The sequence below is a fragment of the Triticum aestivum genome, chromosome 3D (assembly GCF_018294505.1).
Source record: "Triticum aestivum cultivar Chinese Spring chromosome 3D, IWGSC CS RefSeq v2.1, whole genome shotgun sequence".
Lineage (NCBI taxonomy): Eukaryota > Viridiplantae > Streptophyta > Magnoliopsida > Poales > Poaceae > Triticum > Triticum aestivum.
Window position 1 is genome coordinate 66,996,870 of NC_057802.1, and position 23,842 is coordinate 67,020,711.

The window sequence follows — 23,842 nt, forward strand, 5'->3', positions numbered from 1 at the left end:
TGCTGATAGTTTTGATTTCAACCCAATGTCTCGATGACCAAGGCGAGTATGCCAAGTTTTTCATGTACAAGATACTCTGGAAAACTATCTCGTACGCAACATGTGCTACAGGTTGTGTCGTATGTGTAGTACAATCCAGATGATACACAGGGAATGTGCTTGCCGTATCCGTTGCATATGGTAAAGAGAAGTTATTTCTCTTTGTTGTCATCATAAGTTTCGCTATGGAAACTATTTTGACGGATACCTCCATAGTTTAGTAGGGTACGAGTTAAACCTGGGAAGCAATAAAGCATCCCGGCGTTACTCGAGTACCCACAGGGATAGTAAATATGACTCGAGTTGAGCCAACAAATACCTCATCGCGTCTAGCGATTTTAAAATATCTCCTTTCTCTCAATGAGAGTGGAAACATTGGACTTCCCTAAGTATAGAGTTTGTGGAGCATATGTCCACAAGGCACGTATCATTCTTCATCGGATTGACTCTCGTAGAAATCTATATATATACATGAAGATTCTCAATATGAAAATCACTGTCAAATATATACAATACATACAAATGTATTTGTACCAAAGTGTTGATACAATACATTGTGATATACAATATATGATGACAACAATACTTATGTTGTTGTTACAACATCGTAAATGGACATTAATTATATTGACCACTCAGGAGATTGAAAGACTATTCATACTCTCCAAAACATGTCGGTTGAGGCATATTCAACCATCACATTCTCCGTGCCCATAGGGTCCCGTCACAGCTGGTGATGTCGGATTGAAGGTTGAAGTAAGATTCAAACCTTTGCCCTTGAGGTTCATTCTATCCCAGGATTTGCTGATACAAAATAACCAGATGCTGAGATCTGAATCTAATGCCTTATGATATATAAGACACCATTTTTCTGTTAGCGGTGTGATCCTGACCAGAGGTGAATCCAGGATTGCACATATTATCCCACGAGACACAAGAGCGATCATGATGTCCATGACCCGCTTAAGTAAGTTGTGGCCATTGAGGGCAAGAGCCTCAATTTACTTAGCCATAGATTACTTATAGGGGCAAACCAGAGATAATTAATTTATGAATAGTAAATTAAAGACCATCATGGTTAGTGTTGTAATGAATTTTGCAAAAATAAATGATATTTCAAGAACTTAGCTTGAAACCATTAGTGTGGATCTCAAATTGCTAAGTATGACACCTTAAAGATAATCTCCAAAATGAAGTAGATCTCGCAGCACTAGGGAGTATAATCTGATGAAATACTCACTTCTAATGCCTTATGTCGGGACTTAGTGAAATGTGTGGGAGAGCACGTTGTAAAGCAATCATAATGTCAAAATGACAAAATGTAGGCTTTGACAGTAGTGGTGATAATCAACATTGTTGTGCGAGAAAACTTAATCTCAATCGTAAAACAATGTCATTGTATCGGTAAAGAATATTTTATAGATCAAGCAAATAACAGCCACATATTTCTGGAATTTTTAAAACTCTACAGAAAATGAACTAAATGCAGATCTATACATGGCCTTACAAGTGTTAATCAATAACACTAGTAGTTGGACCAAGCTGCAATAATCTGAAGCAGAATCACAAGAGAAATCAGCTTGGCCTATTCGACCAATACTTCAAACATCAGGTGTCTGATACTACAAAATAGGGAAGAGATAAGGTTTCCCTTTCTCTTCGTTGGTGTGGTCCTGTGGATAGGAATCGATTGATTCTATCGATTGCTTCAGTTCAACACAGAGACCACCACCACAGTGCAGGCGTTCTGCATCAGTTGTCGGGAACCGCGTCGTGCGCTGCCTTGCCTTCATCGGCGGCCCTCGTCGTCACCGGGACGTAGAAGATGCGGATGCAGCGCACCGAGGAGCCTCTGCGGGCTCCGCCGCGTCGCGCGCCTAGTGGTCGAGGCCGGGCCTCACCTTGTATGGGCACCGAGCCTCAGAGGGCGTACATCAGTGCCGCGCAGACCGCTTCAGGTAGCCGGCCTTGCAACGGCGTCGCTGGGCACCGCCTCCGCGCCGGGAGGGAGCCGCTGCTGTCGCGCACCGCCATGGGAGGCCGGTAAGGGCTGCGCCATGGCGAGCGCCGCATCGCGCGCTCCAGAGGGAGGCCACGACCAGGGCTGCTTCCGCCATGGGCGGACGAGGGGAGCCGCGCCACGCACGAGGAGTCGCCGCGGGTCGGGCAACACGCCACGCCGTGGATGTCCATGGTTGTTGGCCTCCGTCAGCCAACGGCCGCGCGCGAGGGGCCTCGCCGGGCGCAACACTGGCGCTGAGGGCCGCCGGGAGAAGAGGCCTTGGGCGCCTCGCAACCGCCTCCCGTCGCTTTCTTTTCGTTCTGGCCAAATCGCTCGCCGAGTAGCGCGGCCTGGCGCGGGATCGGACGGGCGGTTCCGGCCACGGCCGGTCGGGGGCCGGGCGAGGCCTAGGCACTCGCGAGGGCGGCCACGGCCTGGCGCTGCTAGCCATGGCGCAGGCGGGCGCGGCCACCGCTTGGCGCAGGGGCCCGACGATGGACGAGGCTTGCCTGCTCCGCCTCCCTGCACCTTCCTTCCTCATCCAACGGTTGGAGCATTTTTCCTCTACCGCGCCCCTTTTCATCGCAAAAAAAATAGGACGCCGATAACGTGTGGTATATTCGACATGCGCCCACACACCGTATGTGGTGTGAGCAGGAGGCAGCTCACACGGGCTGTGTGTGGGCGGACATTAGAATTGCCCACACGTGTGGACGCGGCTACTTCGTGCCACACGTCCAACAAGTACTACTCATCTCCATCCCGTGCGTGTGGCACGAAGCAAAAATGGCCACACATCCAGGCGCAGCTACGTTAGGTATCCCGCGGGATGACGATTTAGTTGCCATCCTAGTTGGCAGAAGTAGTTATCCGGGATGGCAAGTGTAGTTGTAAAAGTATGGCAACTCTATCTGTTTTGGTTAACTATAGTTGCCATGTTTAATTTATGGTAGTTGCCGCGTGTAATCAAACCATAGTTGCCGTGCGTGATTAACTACTTGCCACATATGGTCAAACAGTAGTTGCCATATGTGTTTACCTAGTTGCTACGTGGTCCAACCATACTTGCCATGTATTGTTAATCACAGTTGCCATGTGTGTTTATCTGGTTACCACGTACGCGCAACTGCAGTTGCCGTCTAGCAAAGAAACACAGTTACCATTGTGTTTACCTAGTTGCCATCCACAACGTAAGAGTGTCGTGTGGGCGAAAAGCAATTCGCCCACACGCGCATGAACTAGGTGGTAGCTGTGTGGGTAGAAACTAATTCGCCCATACAGCACAGCTGGCAAACAGCATGATGCGGGCGTGTGGGCAAACTCCAACGCCCACACACCAGCCCCATCATACGTGGCACACCAAATCCACCTTTTCGTGTCAAGGTTCGTGCAAAAGACAGTGAACGATGATCCAGGCGTGTGGACGAGTTGGGTAACGCTCACACGTGTGAACGCTAGTGTTTTCGAAAAAATAATGACAATTATGTATTCCCTCGCGTTCTCGTACTGTATCCGGGTATCTCATCCGTTCCTCATCAGAACAAAAATGAAACGAGGGAGTGCACAGGCGACCCAACGCCCCCATTCTCCTACCTCCTGCGCTGGCCCATGCCGTAGTCATCTTCACAATCTGGGCTGCTGCTGAGCAGCACGGGGAGCGCGACGGGAGAAGGAGATTAGCTGACGGTGATGGCCGATGGCAGCATCATCATACGGCGGCTGTGGCGGCAGCCGGGGCGTCGGCGGTGGTATTTGCAGCTCCAGCGCCGGCGGCAAGGGCGAGCTACATCTGACGGAGACCTCGTGCGTATTCTCGAGCGGGCAGTTAATGGAGGGGATGGTCTCACCGACCTCATGCTTCGCCTCGAATTCATGCAGCCAAGCATTGAAGAGCAGGCACGACTTGGCTTCTCCAGCTACACGTCGGTGACCTCCTCGAAGCCGGCCAGCCGTTGGCGATAGCACGGCGAGCTCGCCTCTTGAGAGGCGAGATGCGATTCTCAGCGGCGGCTATGCTCGTCGTAGACGAGGAGCTGCACGCCAGCATCAGGAGGGTCTATTGTGGGCTTGTAGATTCGAGCTTGGCCGGTTGTGTGTCCAACGGCACGACGCCGTCGACATGGGTCGCGTTGTGCGTGTATTACGGAAGGGATTAGTATTACAATTCGGATTTGGATTTTTTTCTTTGCGGTGAAAAAGGTTTTTTTTTGCCGGGGGTGAAAAAGGGTTACGGTATAGGAAAATTGCTTCAACCGTTGGATGAGAAAGAACGTGCGCGGAGCACGGATGGGAACAGGGAGGCGGAGAAGGCAAGCCTCATCCACGATGGACGAGCTGGGCGGACCGCACGGGGCGCGACACACGGCCGGGCGCGGTGCCATCTCGAGAGGAGTAGCGTCGGGGCCGATGTCTCCTCTGCACTCATGGCGCGGGACGCCTTGAGGACCCCACGCCGGCGACGAGGTCGTGAACGAGGAGGACGAGACCTAGGCTGCGTCTTCTCCATTGAAGGGAGGTTCTTCGGCGTCCATCCGCTCGATGGAGAACGGGATACGGTAGAATGGATCTTTCAAAAACTGAGCCTTTGGAAGAAGGCGGGAGCGACAAGAGTGCCAAACTTTAGTGAGTAGTCGCATGAGTGCGTAGGAGTGAAGGTGGTGTTGCGTGCCGAGCTGTGGTCCGCAACTTACATATACTCGTACTCTTTTGTTTACATGTACTCTTTTGTACATATCTTTCTTCCTTTTATACAGCTAAGGTACGTCTTTGGTGTATTCTCGAAAAACAAAGATCCCAATCAGGCTATCACAGTAACATCAAACTCATGGAAAAATTACATAGTACAACGCATTTGGACATAGTACAAGTCTGACCCTTCTTGGAATGCACATGCACTCTAAATCCTGGAAGAGGTAATGGATGTCCTTTTGAAACGCATGTCTTCTCGGTGAGGCCGAAAGGCAAAAAAAAAAAAACTCAATCGCTGGATCATGCGAAGCATTTTCGTCTCTACAAATGTAGAAATAACGTCAGTTGACCACTATGAACATGTGTAAGAAGAATGCATTTTTATATTCCTCAAGTGAGATCCTCACCCATCTCTCAACTTCTGATGCTGATTCAGAAAGTCTCCTCTTAAGAATAGACTTCTCTGCTTCACAACTCTCTGCATCAATATCTGCATGCAAGTCAAAAACAATTGAGGCTGAACTGTGCACCTTCAGATTTTAAATGAACAAATATCTGTGACATAAAGCTAGCTCACAAAAGAGAATACCAAAAGACAACTTACAGTTATGAATTGTCACTCAACTATGGATGTACAGACAGAATACTAGAGGCAAACAGATGATAGTGCAACATGGAACATGCCAATTTTATTACGACCTTGCTGGCCTAAAGTTTTAGTACTCAAATATGGTGGTGATCTAGTCAGCAGTGGGATAACCATGTATTACCTCTGAAGCAAGAGAAAGAAATGGCAGGTTCTATTGTGGACTCTGGTTAGGAAAAGCAATCAGTATAGGTAGTGGCACTGCTGGCATTATGTCCGCAAAGGAGAGAAAAGCTGGTACCAGAGAATTGGGGATAACTAGGAGTCCAAGTCAGAGAGAGAATCAGCTAGCAGATTTGGTAGCAGGCCGCTCGCATTAGGGAAGTTGTAAACATTCTAGTTGCATTAGGTAAAGGTCAAGGGCAAATCATCCCATGTATAAGGATGTATTGTATCTCAGATTAGGAAGCAAGAACAATCAATCTTTCTCTCCAATTATTCTCTCCAAACACCTTCAAGTTATCTTCAGCATGGTAGTAATTACATTCTGGATCAAAGTTTACAGCAGGTTCTGATACATGAAAATACACATGTCATAGCTAAAGTGCTGAATAGATTTTGTACTAGGGCTAGGGAGAAGCTCTCAGCCCTGGAAGCAAAGATAGAAGAGTTATTTTTCAAACTCTAGCTTGCAATATTCCACATAGGGGGGTCCTCTTTAGAGCATCTCCAGCCGTTGTGCCCCCAAGAGGCACATTTTCAGCCTCCTGGGGTTGCCCTTGGGTGGAAAAAATTTCCAGTCGTCCCCCCAACTGCGGTGCTATGCTTCCTACTCTGCGTGGTCGGGCTGGCCATGGTCGCGCGCTGGTCCCTGCTCTGCAACCCCTCCGCCTTCTCTGTCGACGGGCCGGCAGCCAAAGCGCCGTGTGGTGGCCTCGAGAAGAAGGTGCTACAGTCGCTGCCGACCGGGTCGTGGAGGCTGGAACAGAGGGAGGTGGACGAGGAGGAGGGGGAGCGGCCGGAGTGCGCCATCTGCCTGGCGGAGTTCGCGCGCAGCGACGTGGCGCCCCGGACCCCGTGCCGGAGCTCCGCCCCGGCCACGCACAGGCGGGCGCGGGCGAGCGCCGCCCCGGCCAAGCACAGGCGAGTTTCGTGCCCCGCTCCCTCGCCCCGTGTCCGGTCCCTCGAGCCGCCCCCTGCAGCACGCAGCCGACCCGGCCCTGGAGCTCGTCCCTGCCGGCCGACGAGGCCGACATCATCTGGGGCGCCGGCGTCGTCCCCGCAGGCCGAACCGTTCGGGCGGGCCCGTGCCTACGCCGCGCCCGCGCCCGCGCACCGCGAGCTCGCCCGTGTCGGAAGAGCATGAAGAGCGGCAGCGGCGAGCAGGAAGAGCAGGGCGCGGGCGGCCTGCGCCGCGTCCGCACACCGCGAGCTCGCCCTCAGCGGCAGTGGCGAGCAGGAAGATCCGGCTCGACCTCAGCACAGGCACCGGCGCGCGCGGCGCCCCGGCCGTGACTCCAAGGAGTCCCTAGCTGGGCCTCCTTGGACGACCTCCTTGGCACGCGGCGTGCGGTGTGCGGCGTCGACGACCTCCTCGGCGCGCGAGGAGCGAGCAGAGCAGGCACCAGCCGCGGGTCGGCGCAGAGGCCGGAGCTCGGGAGGGCGGGAGGCGGTGTTGGGGCGGGAGCCTGACGAGGGCGGCGCGCGGCGGACCGGCGGGGACCGGAGTGGACGAGTGGGGGCGCGGACGAGCTCTTCCTCGGCGCGAGCGATGGAGAGAGAAGAGAGCTTGTTTTTTCTTGCATGCTGCATGTGGTGGGCCTACGCAGGAGAAGGAGAGAGGCTGGCAGTGGGCCTTGCAGCAGCTAAATATAGCGCCGGCGCCCCCAGCTGACCCCCAGCTTTCTGGGTTTCTCTTGCCAGCGCCGGTCGTAGTTTTCGCTAATACCGGCGCAAAACGAGCCTGTGGGGGTGCGGCTGGGACCGTTTTTGACCGCCGGCGCTGAAAAAATGCTCCTGGGGGGCTTCCCGGGGGGCCTAGTGGAGATGCTCTTAGACAGAGGCCTAACAATCCAATCTAAGAGGTCATAGATCTTATCCCTAATTGCCTTATCACAAGCTAAAGGATATCTTCTTTATTTAAAGGATAGATAGACTATCTAAGATAGAGGTTGGGGATCTCTTCCCATAATTTGTAGCTGCCATGGTAGGGCCATGTACTCCGATACATAACACCTTGGTAGCAGGGAAATCATGCAGATACTTTTTCTTTAGATCAGAAATTCAATATTATACTTTTGTGTATCATACAGATTAATATTTCATTACTGCTATTTTACTAGGCATAGGTCAAACCTTTTAACACCTAATATTTTCACATGTTAGTGTTGCTTCATCAGCAATCACCCTAGAATGAAAAATGTAGACGGGTAGGGGTCTAAAATTCTACTTAACTAGATGATACCCCTCGTGTTGCCATGGAATTGGATATATAGTTTCTAAATACTCTGTAGAATACTAATTCAGTCCATAAGATTCAAACAATGTGATAGATTTCGACATAAACATAAAATATTAACATGAAAAGTTGTGCGTGTTACAATTAAATGCAATGTGATTTAAAACCTACTTAGAATGCACTTATGCATGTTTCATGGTAGAGGATTCTCATGCGTAGATCAGGCAGATGCTAGTGGATCAAGCTAGTAAATCTATCGGCTACAACAATTTTGATTATGTGGAAACATGCATGTTGAGATAATTAGAATTAATGGGGATCACTCTCTTAGGTATATATACTATAGGATTAGCTATAGAACCTTCATATTGACATCTATTGAACTACCAGAGAAAAAAAATACTTCCAATGATAGAGAAGATCAACTCAATATGTAAACATCAATATGTAAACATCACATGTATTTCATTAATGAATTGTCTAACCATCTAAAGGGCATGCGGTGCAACACTCTAACTATCATTGTTTTGCTTTGCATATATGCTAGTGTATTTTGTTTGTGGTAATGATGTTCAAGATACAGAAAGTAAAACATAAAAGGGGGAAGAAACAAGGAACTTTCAGTTGTTACCATAATAGTATGTCGACAGAATCTCAATGCGCTCAATTGGCTGAAAATGGAATAAATACATAAATACGGTGCAATTTAGCATGTGGAAGAATTCAAATATTTAACATGTCACTGGAGAGGTAAATAAGGCGGAACAGATTGCCCACACATAGGACTGGCATTGCCAGATACATACCATTACAAAAATGCCTTCTTTATGGGTTGGCAGGTGCTCTAGTTTTCTTAATGTATCGTCACCCTTAGTCACCCTCCCAAATACAGCATACTGAAAATCATTAGGCATCAATCTCCATTCAGTTACTTAACTGACATTGAATATGAGTCTTTTCAAAAAATGCTAAATACCTGGCCATCAAGGTGGGGAGCATCACCAAGGAGGATAGAAAAGGAAGAGGAGGCACTGTCTGGATCAGAATACCTTGCAGAGGGGAAGAATAAGTAAATATCATAAGCTCATAAAATGTAATTGCAGATACAAAGCAGCTTCTTTTTTGTGCAGGGCATACGTGATCATATTTATGAATGAATCTATGAATGTTTTTCAGAATTTTTTAAGATACATAATTAGCTAAACCCTAGACTCAAGCACCCACCCTTGCATGTACAATATCCACTCTGAATAAGGTTATACATTGCATTCATCTGGAGTTGTACGGGACGACAAAAGGAACTATGGAAAATCATATGAACCAATGCATACAGAAAGATGCTACATGATATTATGGTTTAGGCCAGAACCAGATGGTTTGATAAGACAGGTTTCTGCCGAAACTTCACAGGGAGTACCTTCCCATTGAGAGAATTCCTCTGACATGCTTGACAGTACTAAATTCACCAACAATTGATTTCTCTGCCTGTTGTTCCTGCTCTTTATTCATAGGGGCTTTTCTACCTCCCATGACATCGGCAACTTGCGCAACGAAACCCTTGTCAACCTGCAACCAGTAATGAATGTGCATGCATATGATAAAAAGTAGTCCATAAAAAAATTGTGTCAGCAAAGTTATCAAATTTATTCATACCCGGAAGAAGTGATTTGTATTATAGCATCCAAGCTGCACAAGTTTAAAAATGTGTTCAACTGTCTTAGGTGCAACATGAGGAAAGAAGCCGAATTCAATGTCACCATGATTTAACTGCAGGTACAATTGCAATACAAGTAGGTGATGTCAGTAAGAAAATTGATTAGCATACTACATTTGAGGATTGACTGGGTCATATAAAGGAACATAAGTACCAACAGATATAGAAGAACATAAAAAACGAAGTTCTTGCAAAGCACAAAAAACAAAACTAGGTATGCTACACAACAATGCAAATAAACTATCTGATCCAATTTGTGCCATTACAGCCGTATCATCTAGCAGCTGGAGTAGTTAGGTGTATTCGGCCAATAGGAGTAACCGATTAAATCAGAATTTTGACGAGAAATATGCAGCAGTTCACTCACCAATCCTAGATTCCTAGTATACAAATGTTGCAATCCTCTCACTCTTAACTCCAATACACTCTGGCCGTACCACCCATGCTAAACCAATTCCACAACGAATCTTTGTAGAAATACAGCAGCGGCTCGGAAATTCCCGCTAAGATCCATACTCGCGATTCACAAATCGGTCGACAAGTTTCTAAAAAAGAAAAGCAAATTCGTCGACAGATAAAGAGGATTTAATCTAGAAAAACCAATTCCGGGATATTTTTCCTCCCACAAACGCTATAATAGGCCGCTCAATTTGCAGGAGTTCAAGGCGAAACACCTGGGTGCGAATCTCACGACGGTAAGAGCAGAAACAGGAACAGGAATCAAGATCATGGGGGAGGACCTGGAAGACGACGCGGGCGGATCCGAGGTTGGGATCCGAGGCGTAATAAGTGGAAGCGCCGGCAGTCGAAGCGGCCGTGACGAGGAAAAGCAGAGCGGCGGCGATGTGCCAGAACAAACCCGCCATTTTTCTTTTCTCCTCCATTTCTTTTTTGGTGTCCGCTGGTTTAGCTGCAGGAGGGGAGAGCGCCTTCTGAGGGGCGATTTGATTATTTGCCACCGTTTACTTTGGTCTTTGATATTTTGCCACAGATTACATTGAAATTGATCAGGTGCCACCCCTTAGTTTGCACTTTGTTCTTTTGCCACTTGTGTACACAAAAATAATCTTTGCAAAGGAGAAATAACTTAAGTGGACAAAACAGAGGACACTTTTGCCCTTTTACCTCTTTGACTAAAACACAGAGTCTGAACTCTAGCTCTTGCTCACTCCTGACACACAGACGCCACCGCTGCCGTCGCCCTGCTGCTCCCCGGAGGGCCCTGCTGCCCCGCCACCACCTCTCCCTCTTGCTCCCCTTGCATCTCCTCGCCTCTCCCTGCTGCTCATGGCGAGCTGCTCTTGCCGACCGCAGATGCTCCCCGTCTCAACGCCTCTCCCTGCTGCTCAAGGCGAGCTGCTCTTGCCGGCCACCGCTTCTCCCCGTCTCAACGCCTCTCCCTGCTGCTCACGGCTTGCTGCTTTTGCCGGCCGCCGCTGCTCCCATTCTGAACGTGCTGCTGCTGCTGCTCGAAGGACTAGTCAGTGCTGCACCTCTTCCCTGTCCCTTCTGATGCAAACATTGGCAAATGGTCAAACTAGCTGATCTGAAACTTGAAATGCATGGAAACGTTGAATCTTTGATCCAAATAAGTTGAAAATTTTCCAGAATAGTTAGAATTTCATTGTTGAATTTCTGTAATTTTTTGAAATTTTTTCGAGAACTTTTCAAAATTTCATCAAAATTTACAACTGAAAAATTGAATTTAAATTTCCTCCAAAATGGCTCATCCAAATGAGCTCAAATTATACCAGAATAGTCGCACATATATGGTTGTTTTTTTTTGAAATTATTTCAATTTTTTCTGGGTTGTTCAAAAAAAAGTTCAAAATTTGGGCATCGTTTTGGCCTAATTTGGACAACATTTTGGTTGTTTTTCTAACTTCTCACAAAATTTATGCACAAATGTTCCAAAATATAACATATCTTTTCAGATGAACATATTCATGTACCATCACACAATCTGAACACAATATAGCTTAAAACATATATTTCACATGTCCATACATCATCCATTTTCATACATCATCTAACATAAGGCTGTGATGTTGCACAAATTAGTAGGGGCTGCCAAGTCTGGCATATTACAACCAAAAACATAAGGCAATAATTGGTGCCATGTTGCACACAAAGTAATGGGTGCCAAGTCTGACATACTACAACCAAAAGCATAGAGAACATAGAAGATGATGCACAACACTAGATCTTCCTTCTCTTCGGGGTCAACTTCCTAGCTTTCGAGGTTGAGGCCATGTCATATGCCATCGTGGTGTCCTTCACAATTGGGGTAGGTTGCTGCGATGCCTCATCAGCCAATGCCATAGCCAACATCCTGCATGTGTTGAGAAATATAAGATTTGGAAGGAAAAATTAACATTACAAAGAACAGTTGATGTGTTTACCTTCTAGTCACAGGATTGGGACTACCTTGAAGATTCAGTGGCATAGTGATCGTGTGCCTATTGGGAGTCACAACAACTTCAAGTTGTGGTGCTGCATGTGTTGCCTCATCAGCTCACATGTCGCAAGTTTTCACGACATGTCGCAAGTTGTATTTACTTGTGTCCCTCACCTCACAACTTGCAACTCCAGATTTCCCAACTTTCAAATGTTTAAGTCCCCTTGTCCTATTATGAATTTGTTGGATGATGGCTGGAATAATTTTTCCTTTCAGTTTCATTCCAATCTTTCTCCTTTTCTCATGAAGTTTCATGACTAGCTCTCTAAGAGTGTCAGCTAGCTCATCAGGTGGCAAATCTTTGTAATCTTTAATCCAACCATTAAAAGACTCGGCAAGGTTATAGTTGATGTAATCACATTTAATGGAGGGGTCAAACATGCATCTCATCCATTTTAAGTTGTGGTACCTTGAAAGATATTCATGCACATCAGGTGCTTCTGCTAGGATTTTATTCATGTGGTAGTTAAAAACTTATGGCTTATATGCCCTAGCAGCTGGCCACATTCTGCCAAACACATCTCCTTGGAACTTTTTAGAGAAGTTAGCCATGAGATGCCTAAAACACTCCCTTTGATCTGCATGAGGGAATATTTTTTGACTGCATTCTCTAAACCTTTACATGCATCTATGCATATAGCTAGAGGGGAAACATGACCTAATGCCTTGTTGAGTTGTGACATGAACCATGTCCAATTTTCGTCGGCTTTACCATCAATGAATGCAAATGCTACAGGATACATCCAATTATGCCCATCTAATGCTGTACAAGCGGCTAAGTGACCTCTCCATTTAGCGATAAGTGCAGTTGAGTCTATACTAAGACATGGTCTACAACCAGCTTTAAAGCCATCAATGCAAGGTTTAAGAGCCATAAAGAATCGGTTAAAGTGAACTATACCGTGAACCATCTTCATATCCACCTCTACAATGTTGCCTGGGGATCTCTTCTCAACTTCCGCTTCGAAGTTAAACAAATATTGAAAACTTTGCCTCATGCTACCATAAATCTCTTTCTGTGCTATATCTTTGCCTTTCCACACTGTATGATAGTCAGTGGTAGTGCCATATGTATCTTGCAAATTCTCCAACAACTCTTTGCATCCAATTGTAGGGTCACTCTGTATAAGGGGTACGGTCCTCTGTGCTACCCATCCTTGAGATGTCATGCTGTTTTTTATCCTACCGGTAGAGGAGCACTTGTGCTTCACAGAAATCTTGGTAACCTGCAATACAATAGGAAGCCCATCAGATCATAGTATAAACATTGAAAAAACAGCAACAATAACAATGCTTAAAAGCCCATCACAACATAGGATAAACATAGAAAAAACATCAACAATACTTAAAAAAACCTTAGTACCCTTATGCTTTGTCCATCAGTCCTCACTCTGGCTGTAATCCTCCATGGACAACCCTTGGCTCTACATTTGCCAAGATATCTTTTCTTATCAGTCTTATATCCCCAAATGTCGATCTCCCTTTTAATTCCATATTGTCTGATAGCCATCCTAAAATCTTTCATTGAAGGAAACAAAGCACCAAGATACATCTGCGAGTTCTCTTTGTCATATGCAATCTCCTCATCTGGTGGCACACTATCATCCACGGTAATGGCAGCCTCAATGAAAAGCTGACGGTCCTCCTCATCGGCCATGTAAACTTCCTCACTAGGTGGAGAAGGTGGTGGCTCAGGGACCGCCTCATCGTTGATACCAAGAAGATCGCACATATTCTCTTCGGTTATGGGAATGTCGACATCGTTAATACCAAGAGGATCGCACATATTGTCTTCTTCAGTTATGGGAGGAGCTATCTCAATCAAGCTCCAATCTATGAGTGGTTCTTCCTGATTAACCACGGAGGACTCACATCTCTCAGTACTATCAACCACATCAAAAACAGTTTGAGACTGCATTGTGGCTGGGTGGTCAACATCATCCGGTGAAAACTCCACATCATTAGGAAAAACTCTATATTGACTACCCATTGTCTGTGCCATCTCGAAAGCTGACAAGTTTGAATTGTCAACAACCACAGAGGAGCTAGCACTGCATTCTATAGATTTGTTAGTTGTCTTTTTTGGAGCAGCTGGCTTTTTGGGAGCGCGCGGCTGTTTGGGAGCACGCGGCTGTTTGGGAGCAGCTGGCTGTTTTGGAGCCCTCTTTCCTACTTTCTTTGCATTGGGTGCCTCCAATGTAACAACCTCAGCTAACAGAAATGATTTCTTGGCCTCAAAGTCCCAATGATTGCCAATAAAGTGTGAATTCAGTTGCTGACCATTAAGTACAAGATCAACTATACTCTCAACGGTGTCTAATGCAAACAACTGCACCTCCTGGCCTATCCCCATTTTGATATGTTCTGCCACAGCTTCATTGAAGCTAACCCATGACAATACCAGAAATGTTGAAATCAAACACAACATCATGCTTGTCAACAACTTGCTTGCTTCCATCATCAAGCTTGTAGACATAACTAGCTACTCTAATAGGTAATGTGAACACCAACGGCGGCGGAGGCGGCCTAACCGACAATGACCAATAACGAACAACATACTATTGAGTTAGTGTCTACTCGATGTGGTACTGGACAATGAGCACCAAAAGAATCTACTTTGCTTTCTCACCTCTGCTCGGGAACAAACAAAAGAGGAAAATCGAAGCCGTCTCCAACGACGTGGTCACCCCTCTCCGTTTCATCCATCTCCAACACCTAGCTCATCTGAATTGTGGTCTGCAACAACAAGCAATCATGAAATTAGCTCATCTGAATTGGGTGTTTCTAACTTGATTGTGTCTGTCTTCTTGCACTGGGGCGCTCCAGTCTTTCCTCGGCCTGTGGTCATTCCCAAGCAGCAGCGGCGACCCACACAGCAGAGGCAGCGGCTATAGGCCACAAGCAGCGGCAGCGGCTCACACTGCAGAGGTGGCGGCATAAGCTGCAGCAGCACATAGCTGCGGCATCAGCAGCACCAGCACATAGCGGCGGCGCCGAGAATCACGGGTGCAACGCAGCCGGCCGCCGCCGCTCCGCGTGCTGGTCACCCTAACCCCTAGGTGGCCAGGGAGAGGAGTGGGAGAGAGGGAGGGAGCGGGAGAGAGAGACTCACCTCCTGGCAGGGATGTAGCCACCGCCGCTGAGTACCACCACCAGGTCCAGTCGCCGCCGCCGAGTCACGTCCAGTAGCCGCCGCCGTCTCCTGTGCGAGAGACGAGATGAGGATGAGAACGAGAACAAGGACCAAAAGCTCTCGAGCGATTCCAGGTCAATTGATTGGCAAGGGTACTTTGGTATTTTTTCGCGGGACCCATTTGCCAGAGGGTAAATTAGCAAACTGCCAGGTAAAGGGTGTCATCGTATCAATTACAAAGTAATGGAGGGCAAATCATCAACATACAAAATAAGTAGTGGCAAAAAATCAAATCCGAATCCCCGTTCTTTTTGGAAAGAGTGAAGTCTGATTGTTTGGATGTGAACCCTCATCTTCGAATCCCCGTGTACTTATTGATCCCGGTTAACCTCGACACTTAATCCTATATGAAACAGTTTCACGCATCGAGAAAAGATCCATTCGGGCTGAGATCTTGTTAGGCCCCCTTTGTTTGGGCTACAGATTCCTGAGAATCACTTTGCTATGAATTCCTGAGAATCAGCTATGGCTCTGGATTCCTGAGAATCAGAATCTGACTGTTTGTTTACCCTGTTGTTTGTCAGCTTTAGCAGTTGTGGGTGTTGTGAAATGTCAGTAACGCCCTCGACTGCTGACTATGATGTTTATATGCAGATCAAAGCACAAGTTATATGTTTTGACTTGATAAAATGAGAACTAGCACAAAAACACAATATATAAAATATATTTATCTAGAAATGACATGATGGTATGAATATATCATCCGACACAAACATAGGAAAAGTAACATCCAAAAAAAGAATCAACCCTCGTAGGGTAATTTAAAGAACATTCAGCATGGAATCAAGGTCTATTACTAATCTGAACAATTACTAACCTATTACTAAATCTGAACAATTACATTTTTTGGGACTGGACAATTACGTTTTCTCCTCACAGGAAGGAGATGGGGCAGAGCTGGTGCAGTCAGGGAGGACGTGGAGACGGGGGGCAAGTGGGACCTCCGGCGTGGTGCAGCTGGAGCTCCGGCGTGGTGCGTGGGCCGGCGACGTGGCTGGCGAAGGGGCCGGTGACAGGGTGGCGACGGGGCCGGTGACGGGGCGGGGGAGGGCCGGCGACGGGGCTTGCGAAGGTGGCGGCGGGCGAACCCTAGAGAGCCATCGACGGGGTTGTTCGGTGTGGATGAGATGCGAACTTTTTTTTGAGATTCAATGCAATTGCATTAAACAGTAAGCGAAGCAAAATCGCTTGCCACTAAAGCGGATACACATGGGTCAGACCCATCAGTTAGAGCAAGTATAATAGTCCTACTCAGCAGGCTACAAGCGATTCCACATCAGCAAACATCTGAGCTGGAGGAGAGTAAAGACAGGAGAGAGAAAGAAGCGAGCGCTTCGTCAATCGCTCGGCTGCAGTACAAGGCGCGAGGACGTTACGCCCGCTTGCAGCCGGTAGCTGGCGCTAGCAAGGCTGCTCCCGATTCCCTCTGTCCCACCATCCAATCAACTACTCTTTCTTTTTTCCTCTTGCATGTATAGACATTAATTACTCTAGTCATCCAACAGCTGGTATAGAGCCAACGTTATTAGATGAGACTACTTGTACACCGGCTATTGCTGAGATGGCACCGATATAGAGCCAGCAGCGGGCGATTCTATTAGCCATGCTCTTACACTGTTTGGCACCCCGGCCATCAGCAAGCCCTTCGTCGCAAGGGTGTGCGCTACTTGATTACAGGTTCTAGAGCAGTGCACAATCTTGTACTCAATGAAATTACACAAGATGAAAACTTTCAAACGGTCAGCTACAACACCTAGGCAAGAGAGATCAACACTAGTATCATCCAACGCTTCCTTCAGCAGCAGAGCATTAGTTTCCAAGTAGACTCTGCCAATTCCCAAGTCTGACACCAAGTGAAGAGCAGCTTCAGTAGCTAGCATCTCGGAATGTAGCGGGTTTAGTAAGTTTGGCAGGAAGCCAGCAGAACACGCCATCGCCTCACCCATATGATCCCTGAACACAGCCCCCCAGCCTCCATTTGCAGTCGTTTGGTTTGAAAGAGCCATCGATGTTAATTTTAATCCACTCAGCCCGCGGTGGTTTCCATCGCTGCTTTGGACTCGGCCCATAATTCATTGGTTCCAGCTGGATGTCTTGAAACTCGCTCGTCTAATGCTCTATAATCCAAGCAAGCTCTTCGTTTCATCTTCCTTTCCCTCCTTCTCTGTGATTATTGCGCTGACGCCACCAATTCCACATGAGAGTGGCAATAAGGGCTTGCTTCTCCCCAGCAAGATTTGTCAATTTATCCATCATTGTTAAAGCTGTGCTCTGATCCATAAGCACCAGTCTTTCCTCCTCCAGCCCGCACAACCTCCATATCTCCTTAACTTGTTTGCATTTGAAGAGCATATGGCCCTCGTCCTCCCCATTGGCTTGACAAACAGGGCACCGCATGGAGATATTCAGTCCTCTTCTTCGCAGGTTTACGCAAACAGCCATCGAGTTGTGAGTCAACCTCCACATAAAATGTTTTATCTTACCTGGGACCGTCATCCGCCAGATCTTCTTCCAACGGAACACTTTTTTCGCTCCCTCAGCCCCCGAAGCAACACCTCTCAGCCCCTCCATGTTTTTATCATGCATATGCACCCAATATGCAGATTTGACAGAGAATTTGCCCCTCCTTTCAAAGTGCCAGGCCGGCAGATCTTCCAGCTCACAATTTGTGGGGATTGCCAATATCCAGGAGGTATCTTCTGCATTGAAGGTGGCCCTAACCAGTTCTTCATCCCATGAACCAGTAGCCGGGTTGATAAGCTCTCCGACCTTGACATAATGTTTGTGCCCCTTGGTGTAGCTCGCCGCCTAGTTGTTCCCCTAGGTATCCATGGATCCTTCCACATATTGATTACCTATCCACCTCCAACTCGCCAGATGAGCCCCTTCTTTAGAATTTTGATTCCTTGTAAAATACTCCTCCAGGTGTAGGACATATTGCTCGTTTCCTCCACACTCAGCAAATTCCCATCGGGGAAATATTTAGCCCCCAAGACCCGCGCGGATAGAGACTCTGGTTGTTTGCAGCATTCTCCATCCTTGTCTCGCGAGCATAGACATGTTGAAGTTGTGGATGTCGCGGAACCCCAGCCCCCCCTCAATCTTTGGCTTTACCATCTTCTCCCAACTCAGCCAATGAATCTTATTGGATTTATCCTGCTGGCTCCACCAGTATTTACACACCAAGGTGCTGATTTCCTCACAGATGGTCTTCGTCAAGTCAAAGCATGACATAGTAAAGGTGGGTATCGCCTGCGCCACCGCCTTAATCAAGAGTTCTTTTCCCATCCGAGAGAGCAGCTTCTCCTGCCATCCACTAATTCTTTGCAGAATCCTCTCAATTATGTGCCTGAAAGTCTTGGTTCTTGATTTGCCCACATGAATTGGCATGCCCAGATATCTTTCATTCAGTGCCTCCTTCTCAATCCCCAGAGTGCACATCACATCCTTCTTATCCTTTGCCTTCACATTACCACTAAATAAAGCAGCAGATTTATCTTTGTTTATGGTTTGGCCCGAGCTTGTCTCATAAACCTGCAATATACGTTGGATCTGCTCCGCACTCTCTTTATTTGCCTTGAAGAGTATGAGGGAATCATCGGCAAACAGCAGATGGGAAATGCTAGGGGCATTCGAGAACACCTTAATCCCCTGGATCAGGTTGTTCTACTCAGCTTTTGTTAGTGAACACGAGAAAGCTTCCGCACACAACAAAAAGAGATAAGGAGACAGCGGGTCCCCCTGTCTCAGCCCCCTCTCAGGTAACACTTCCTCGGTGAGATCACCATTAATCTCGATGCGATACTTTACTATCCTCACACACTTCATAATCAGCCCCACAAACCTCCGATGGAAACCCATTTTAACCATCATAGCTTCCAAGAAATGCCATTCAACCCGGTCATACGCCTTGCTCATATCCAATTTCACCGTAGCATAGGCCTCCTTCCCACTTATTTTGTTGCGCATATAGTGGATAACCTCATAAGCGAGCAGCACATTGTCAGTCAGGAGCCTACCCGGCACAAAGGCACTCTGATTCGGAGAGATGATCTTGGGCAAGATCACTTTCAACCTCTTTGAGTGAATCTTAGATATGATCTTATATACCACATTACAAAGGCTTATTGGTATCAGATTCTTGATACAGTCCGGGTTCTTCACCTTGGGGATCAGCGTGATGGACATGTTGTTCCAGTCAGTTGGCATAGGCCCCCCATTCAAAAAGGCTAGCACTTCCTGTGTAATTTTGTCACCCACACCCACCCAGTAGTGCTTGTAAAAAATTGCTGGCATACCATCCTCCCCTGGCGCCTTTAAGTCCCCAATGTCCCTCAGGGCCGCCTTGACCTCATCAGCACTAAACTCTGCCATTAGGCCAGAGTTCATCTCCCTTGTTACCCTGCTCTCCACAGAATTCAGAACCTCATCATGATTTGTTATGCCCTCTGACCTGAACAGCTGCGCAAAATATTTAGTGATAACCTCCTTCTTTTCCTCCTCTTTCACCGCCCAGCTCCCATCTTCATGCCTCAGCTTCCCTATCCTATTAGTTCTCCTTCGCTCTTTAACACTCGCATGAAAAAACGAGGTGTTTCTGTCCCCCTTCCTCAACCAGGTCATGTGTGCACGCTGCTTATAGTAGGTGTTTAGTTGCTCCTCCAGCCTGTCCACTCTATAACGTGCCACTTCCTCCCCTGCCACCTTCTCCTTACTCACCGGCATATGCCTCCATCTCTCCACTTCTTTCCTTGCTTTCTTCAGCCTTTTCTCCAAGCCACCCAAAATGTTTCCACTCCAATCTTGAAGCTTCCCCGCCACCTGCTTCAGCCTCTCCCTAACACACCGACCACCCTTTGCCATTGTGTGACACCATGCCTCCTTCACTAGTTGATCACACTGCTGCTCCTCCAGCCAACACGCCTCAAACTTAAACTTGTGACTCCCACCTCCTCTCCCTCCCTCTCTTGTTGCTCCCTCCCCCTCAGTTTTCTCTGTTGTGATGACAATGGGCCTGTGGTCCGAGTGTCTAGGATCACCATTCACTACCTTGATGTTGGGGAACGCAGTAATTTCAAAAAAAATCCTACGCACACGCAAGATCATGATGATGCATAGCAATGAGAGGGGAGGGTGTAGTCCACGTACCCTCGTAGACCATAAGCGGAAGCGTTATGACAATGCGGTTGATGTAGTCGTACGTCTTCACGATCCGACCGATCCTAGTACCGAAAGTATGGCACCTCCGCGATCTGCACACATTCGGCTCGGTAACGTCACACGAACTCTTGATCCAGCTGAGTGTCGAGGGAGAGCTTCGTCACCACGACGGCATGATGACGGTGATGATGAAGCTACCGGCGCAGGGCTTCGCCTAAGCACTGCAACGATATGACCGAGGTGGATTATGGTGGAGGGGGCACCAAACACGGCTAAGAGATCAATGATCAACTTGTGTGTCTATGGGATGCCCCCCTCCCCCGTATATAAAGGAGTGGAGGAGGGGGAGGGCCGGCCCTCTATGGCGCGCCCTGGAGGAGTCCTGCTCCCACCGGGAGTAGGATTTCCCCCTTCCCTAGTTGGACTAGGAGAGAAGGAAGGGGGAGAGAGGGAGGAAGGAAAGGGGGCGCCCCCTTCCTAGTCCAATTCGGACCAGAGGGGGAGGGGGCGCGCGGCCTGCCCTGGCTGCCCCTCTCTCTCCACTAAAGCCCATTAGGGCCCATATACTCCCCGGGGGGTTCCGGTAACCCCCCGGTACTCCGGTATATGCCCGAACTCTCGAAACCTTTCCGATGTCCAAACATAGTCATCCAATATATCGATGTTTATGTCTCGACCATTTCAAGACTCCTCGTCTTGTCCGTGATCATATCCGGGACTCCGAACTACCTTCGATACATCAAAACACATAAACTCATAATACCAATCGTCACCGAATGTTAAGCGTGCGGACCCTACGGGTTCGAGAACTATGTAGACATTACCGAGACTCATCTCCGGTCAATAACCAATAGCGGAACCTGGATGCTCATATTGGTTCCTACATATTCTACGAAGATCTTTATCGGTCAAACCGCATAACAACATACGTTGTTCCCTTTGTCATCGGTATGTTACTTGCCCGAGATTTGATCATCGGTATCTCAATACCTAGTTCAATCTCGTTACCGGCAAGTCTCTTTACTCATTCCGCAATGCATCATCCCGTAACTAACTCATTAGTCACATTGCTTGCAAGGCTTATAGTGATGTGCATTACCGAGAGGGCCCAGAGATACGTCTCCGACAATCGGAGTGACAAATCCTAATCTCGATCTATGCCAACTCAACAAACACCATTGGAGACACCTGTAGAGCATCTTTATAATCTCCTAGTTACGTTGTGACGTTTGATAGCACACAAAGTGTTCCTCCGGTATTCGGGAGTTGCATAATCTCATAGTCATAGGAACATGTATAAGTCATGAAGAAAGCAATAGCAACATACTAAACGATCAAGTGCTAAGCTAACGGAATGGGTCAAGTCAATCACATTATTCTCTAATGATGTGATCCCGTTCATCAAATGACAACTCATGTCTATGGCTAGGAAACTTAACCATCTTTGATTAACGAGCTAGTCAAGTAGAGGCATACTAGTGACACTCTGTTTGTCTATGTATTCACACATGTACTAAGTTTCCGGTTAATACAATTCTAGCATGAATAATAAACATTTATCATGAAATAAGGAAATAAATAATAACTTTATTATTTCCTCTAGGGCATATTTCCTTCAGTCTCCCACTTGCACTAGAGTCAATAATCTAGATCACATCACCATGTGATTAACACCAATAGTTCACATCACCATGTGATTAACACCCATAGTTCACGTCGCCATGTGACCAACATCCAAAGGGTTTACTAGAGTCAATAATCTAGTTCACATCGCCATGTGATTAACACCCAAAGAGTACTAAGGTGTGATCATGTTTTTCTTGTGAGAGAAGTTTAGTCAACGGGTCTACCACATTCAGATCCATATGTATTTTGCAAATTCTATGTCTACAATGCTCTGCACGGAGCTACTCTAGCTAATTGCTCCCACTTTCAATATGTATCCAGATTGAGACTTAGAGTCATCCGGATCAGTGTCAAAGCTTGCATCAACGTAACCCTTTACAACGAACTTTTTGTCACCTCCATAATCGAGAAACATATCCTTATTCTACTAAGGATAATTTTGACCGCTGTCCAGTGATCCACTCCTAGATCACTATTGTACCCTCTTGCCAAACTCATGGTGAGGTACACAATAGGTCTGGTACATAGCATAGCATACTTCATAGGACCTATGACTGAGGCATAGGAATGACTTTTCATTCTCTTTCTATTTTCGGCCGTGGTCGGGTTTTGAGTCTTTACTCAATTTCGCAACTTGCAATACAGGCAAGAACTCCTTCTTTGACTGTTCCATTTTGAACTACTTCAAAATCTTGTCAATGTATGTACTCATTGAAAAAGCTTATCAAGCGTCTTGATCTATCTTTATAGATCTTGATGCTTAATATGTAAGCAGCTTCACCGAGGTCTTTCTTTGAAAAACTCCTTTCAAACACTCCTTTATGCTTTCCAGAAAATTCTACGTCATTTCCGATCAACAATATGTCATTCACATATACTTATCAGAAAGGCTGTAGTGCTCCCACTCACTTTCTTGTAAATACAGGTTTCACCGCAAGTCTGTATAAAACTATATGCTTTGATCAACTCATCAAAGCGTATATTCCAACTCCGAGATGCTTGCACCAGTCCATAGATGGATCGCTGGAGCTTGCACATTTTGTTAGCACCTTTAGGATTGACAAAACCTTCTGGTTGCATCATATATAACTCTTCTTTAATGAATCCATTAAGGAATGCAGTTTTGATATCCATTTTGCCAGATTTCATAAAATGCGGCAATTGCTAACATGATTTGGACAGACTTAAGCATCGATACGAGTGAGAAAATCTCATCGTAGTCAACACCTTGAACTTGTCGAAAACCTTTTTTTGACAATTCGAGCTTTGTAGATAGTATCACTACTTCAGCGTCCGTCTTCCTCTTGAAGATCCATTTATTCTTAATGGCTTGCCGATCATTGGGCAAGTCCCCCAAAGTCCACACTTTGTTCTCATACATGGATCCTATCTCAGATTTCATGGCCTCAAGCCATTTCGCAGAATCTGGGCTCATCATCGCTTCCTCATAGTTCATAGATTCGTCATGGTCTAGTAACATGACTTCCAGAACAGGATTACCATACCACTCTGGTGCGGACCGTACTCTGGTTGGCCTACGAGGTTTGGTAGTAACTTGACCTGAAGTTTCATGATCATCATCATTAGCTTCCTCACTAATTGGTGTAGGAATCACTAGAACTGATTTCTATGATGAACTACTTTCCAATTCGGGAGAAGGTACAATTACCTCTTCAAGTTCTACTTTCCTCCCACTCACTTCTTTCGAGAGAAACTCCTTCTCTAGAAAGGATCCATTCTTAGCAACGAATATCTTGCCTTTGGATCTGTGATAGAAGGTCTACCCAACAGTCTCCTTTGGGTATCCTATAAAGACATATTTCTCCGATTTGGGTTTGAGCTTATCAGGTTGAAGCTTTTTCACATAAGCATCACAGCCCCAAACTTTAAGAAACGACAACTTGGGTTTCTTGCCAAA

General features: G+C 46.8%; 2 protein-coding genes across 5 annotated transcripts; both read right to left on the minus strand.

Moving 5' to 3' along the window:
• Window positions 1-4,836: 4,836 nt before the first annotated feature.
• Window positions 4,837-10,483, minus strand: LOC123077466 (peptidyl-prolyl cis-trans isomerase CYP23). Its single transcript, XM_044499741.1, has 8 exons — window positions 10,228-10,483; window positions 9,427-9,540; window positions 9,191-9,339; window positions 8,750-8,822; window positions 8,580-8,669; window positions 8,405-8,444; window positions 5,137-5,219; window positions 4,837-5,050 (listed from the first exon to the last, which is right to left on the minus strand). The coding sequence occupies exons 1-8, from the start codon at window positions 10,369-10,371 to the stop codon at window positions 5,030-5,032; spliced, it is 714 nt and encodes a 237-aa protein (XP_044355676.1). The 5' UTR covers window positions 10,372-10,483; the 3' UTR covers window positions 4,837-5,029.
• Window positions 10,484-11,451: 968 nt separating this feature from the next.
• On the minus strand, window positions 11,452-15,194 carry LOC123077467 (uncharacterized). Of its 4 annotated transcripts, none has more exons than XR_006436658.1 (5): window positions 15,058-15,194; window positions 14,575-14,681; window positions 13,309-14,471; window positions 11,890-13,171; window positions 11,452-11,819 (listed from the first exon to the last, which is right to left on the minus strand). XR_006436658.1 is itself a non-coding variant. In XM_044499743.1 (5 exons), the coding sequence occupies exons 3-5, from the start codon at window positions 14,419-14,421 to the stop codon at window positions 11,764-11,766; spliced, it is 1,494 nt and encodes a 497-aa protein (XP_044355678.1). In that variant the 5' UTR covers window positions 14,422-14,471; window positions 14,575-14,681; window positions 15,058-15,194; the 3' UTR covers window positions 11,452-11,763. The 4 variants fall into 4 exon arrangements, 2 of the variants coding, with proteins under 2 accessions (XP_044355678.1, XP_044355677.1); XM_044499743.1 differs by having other exon boundaries at window positions 12,847-13,171; XM_044499742.1 differs by having other exon boundaries at window positions 11,452-13,171.
• Between the last annotated feature and the right edge of the window lie 8,648 nt (window positions 15,195-23,842).

Coding starts and splice junctions, on each gene's coding strand:
- LOC123077467 (XM_044499742.1), bottom strand. CDS start 14,421: ATGTCTACAAGCTTGATGATGGAAGCAAGCAAGTTGTTGACAAGCATG. Junction 13,172..13,308: donor CTGATGGACAAAGCATAAGG/GTACTAAGGTTT, acceptor ATTGTATTGCAG/GTTACCAAGATTTCTGTGAA.
- LOC123077466 (XM_044499741.1), bottom strand. CDS start 10,371: ATGGAGGAGAAAAGAAAAATGGCGGGTTTGTTCTGGCACATCGCCGCC. Junction 9,541..10,227: donor CCGCCCGCGTCGTCTTCCAG/GTCCTCCCCCAT, acceptor TTGTACCTGCAG/TTAAATCATGGTGACATTGA. Junction 9,340..9,426: donor ATACAAATCACTTCTTCCGG/GTATGAATAAAT, acceptor TACTGGTTGCAG/GTTGACAAGGGTTTCGTTGC.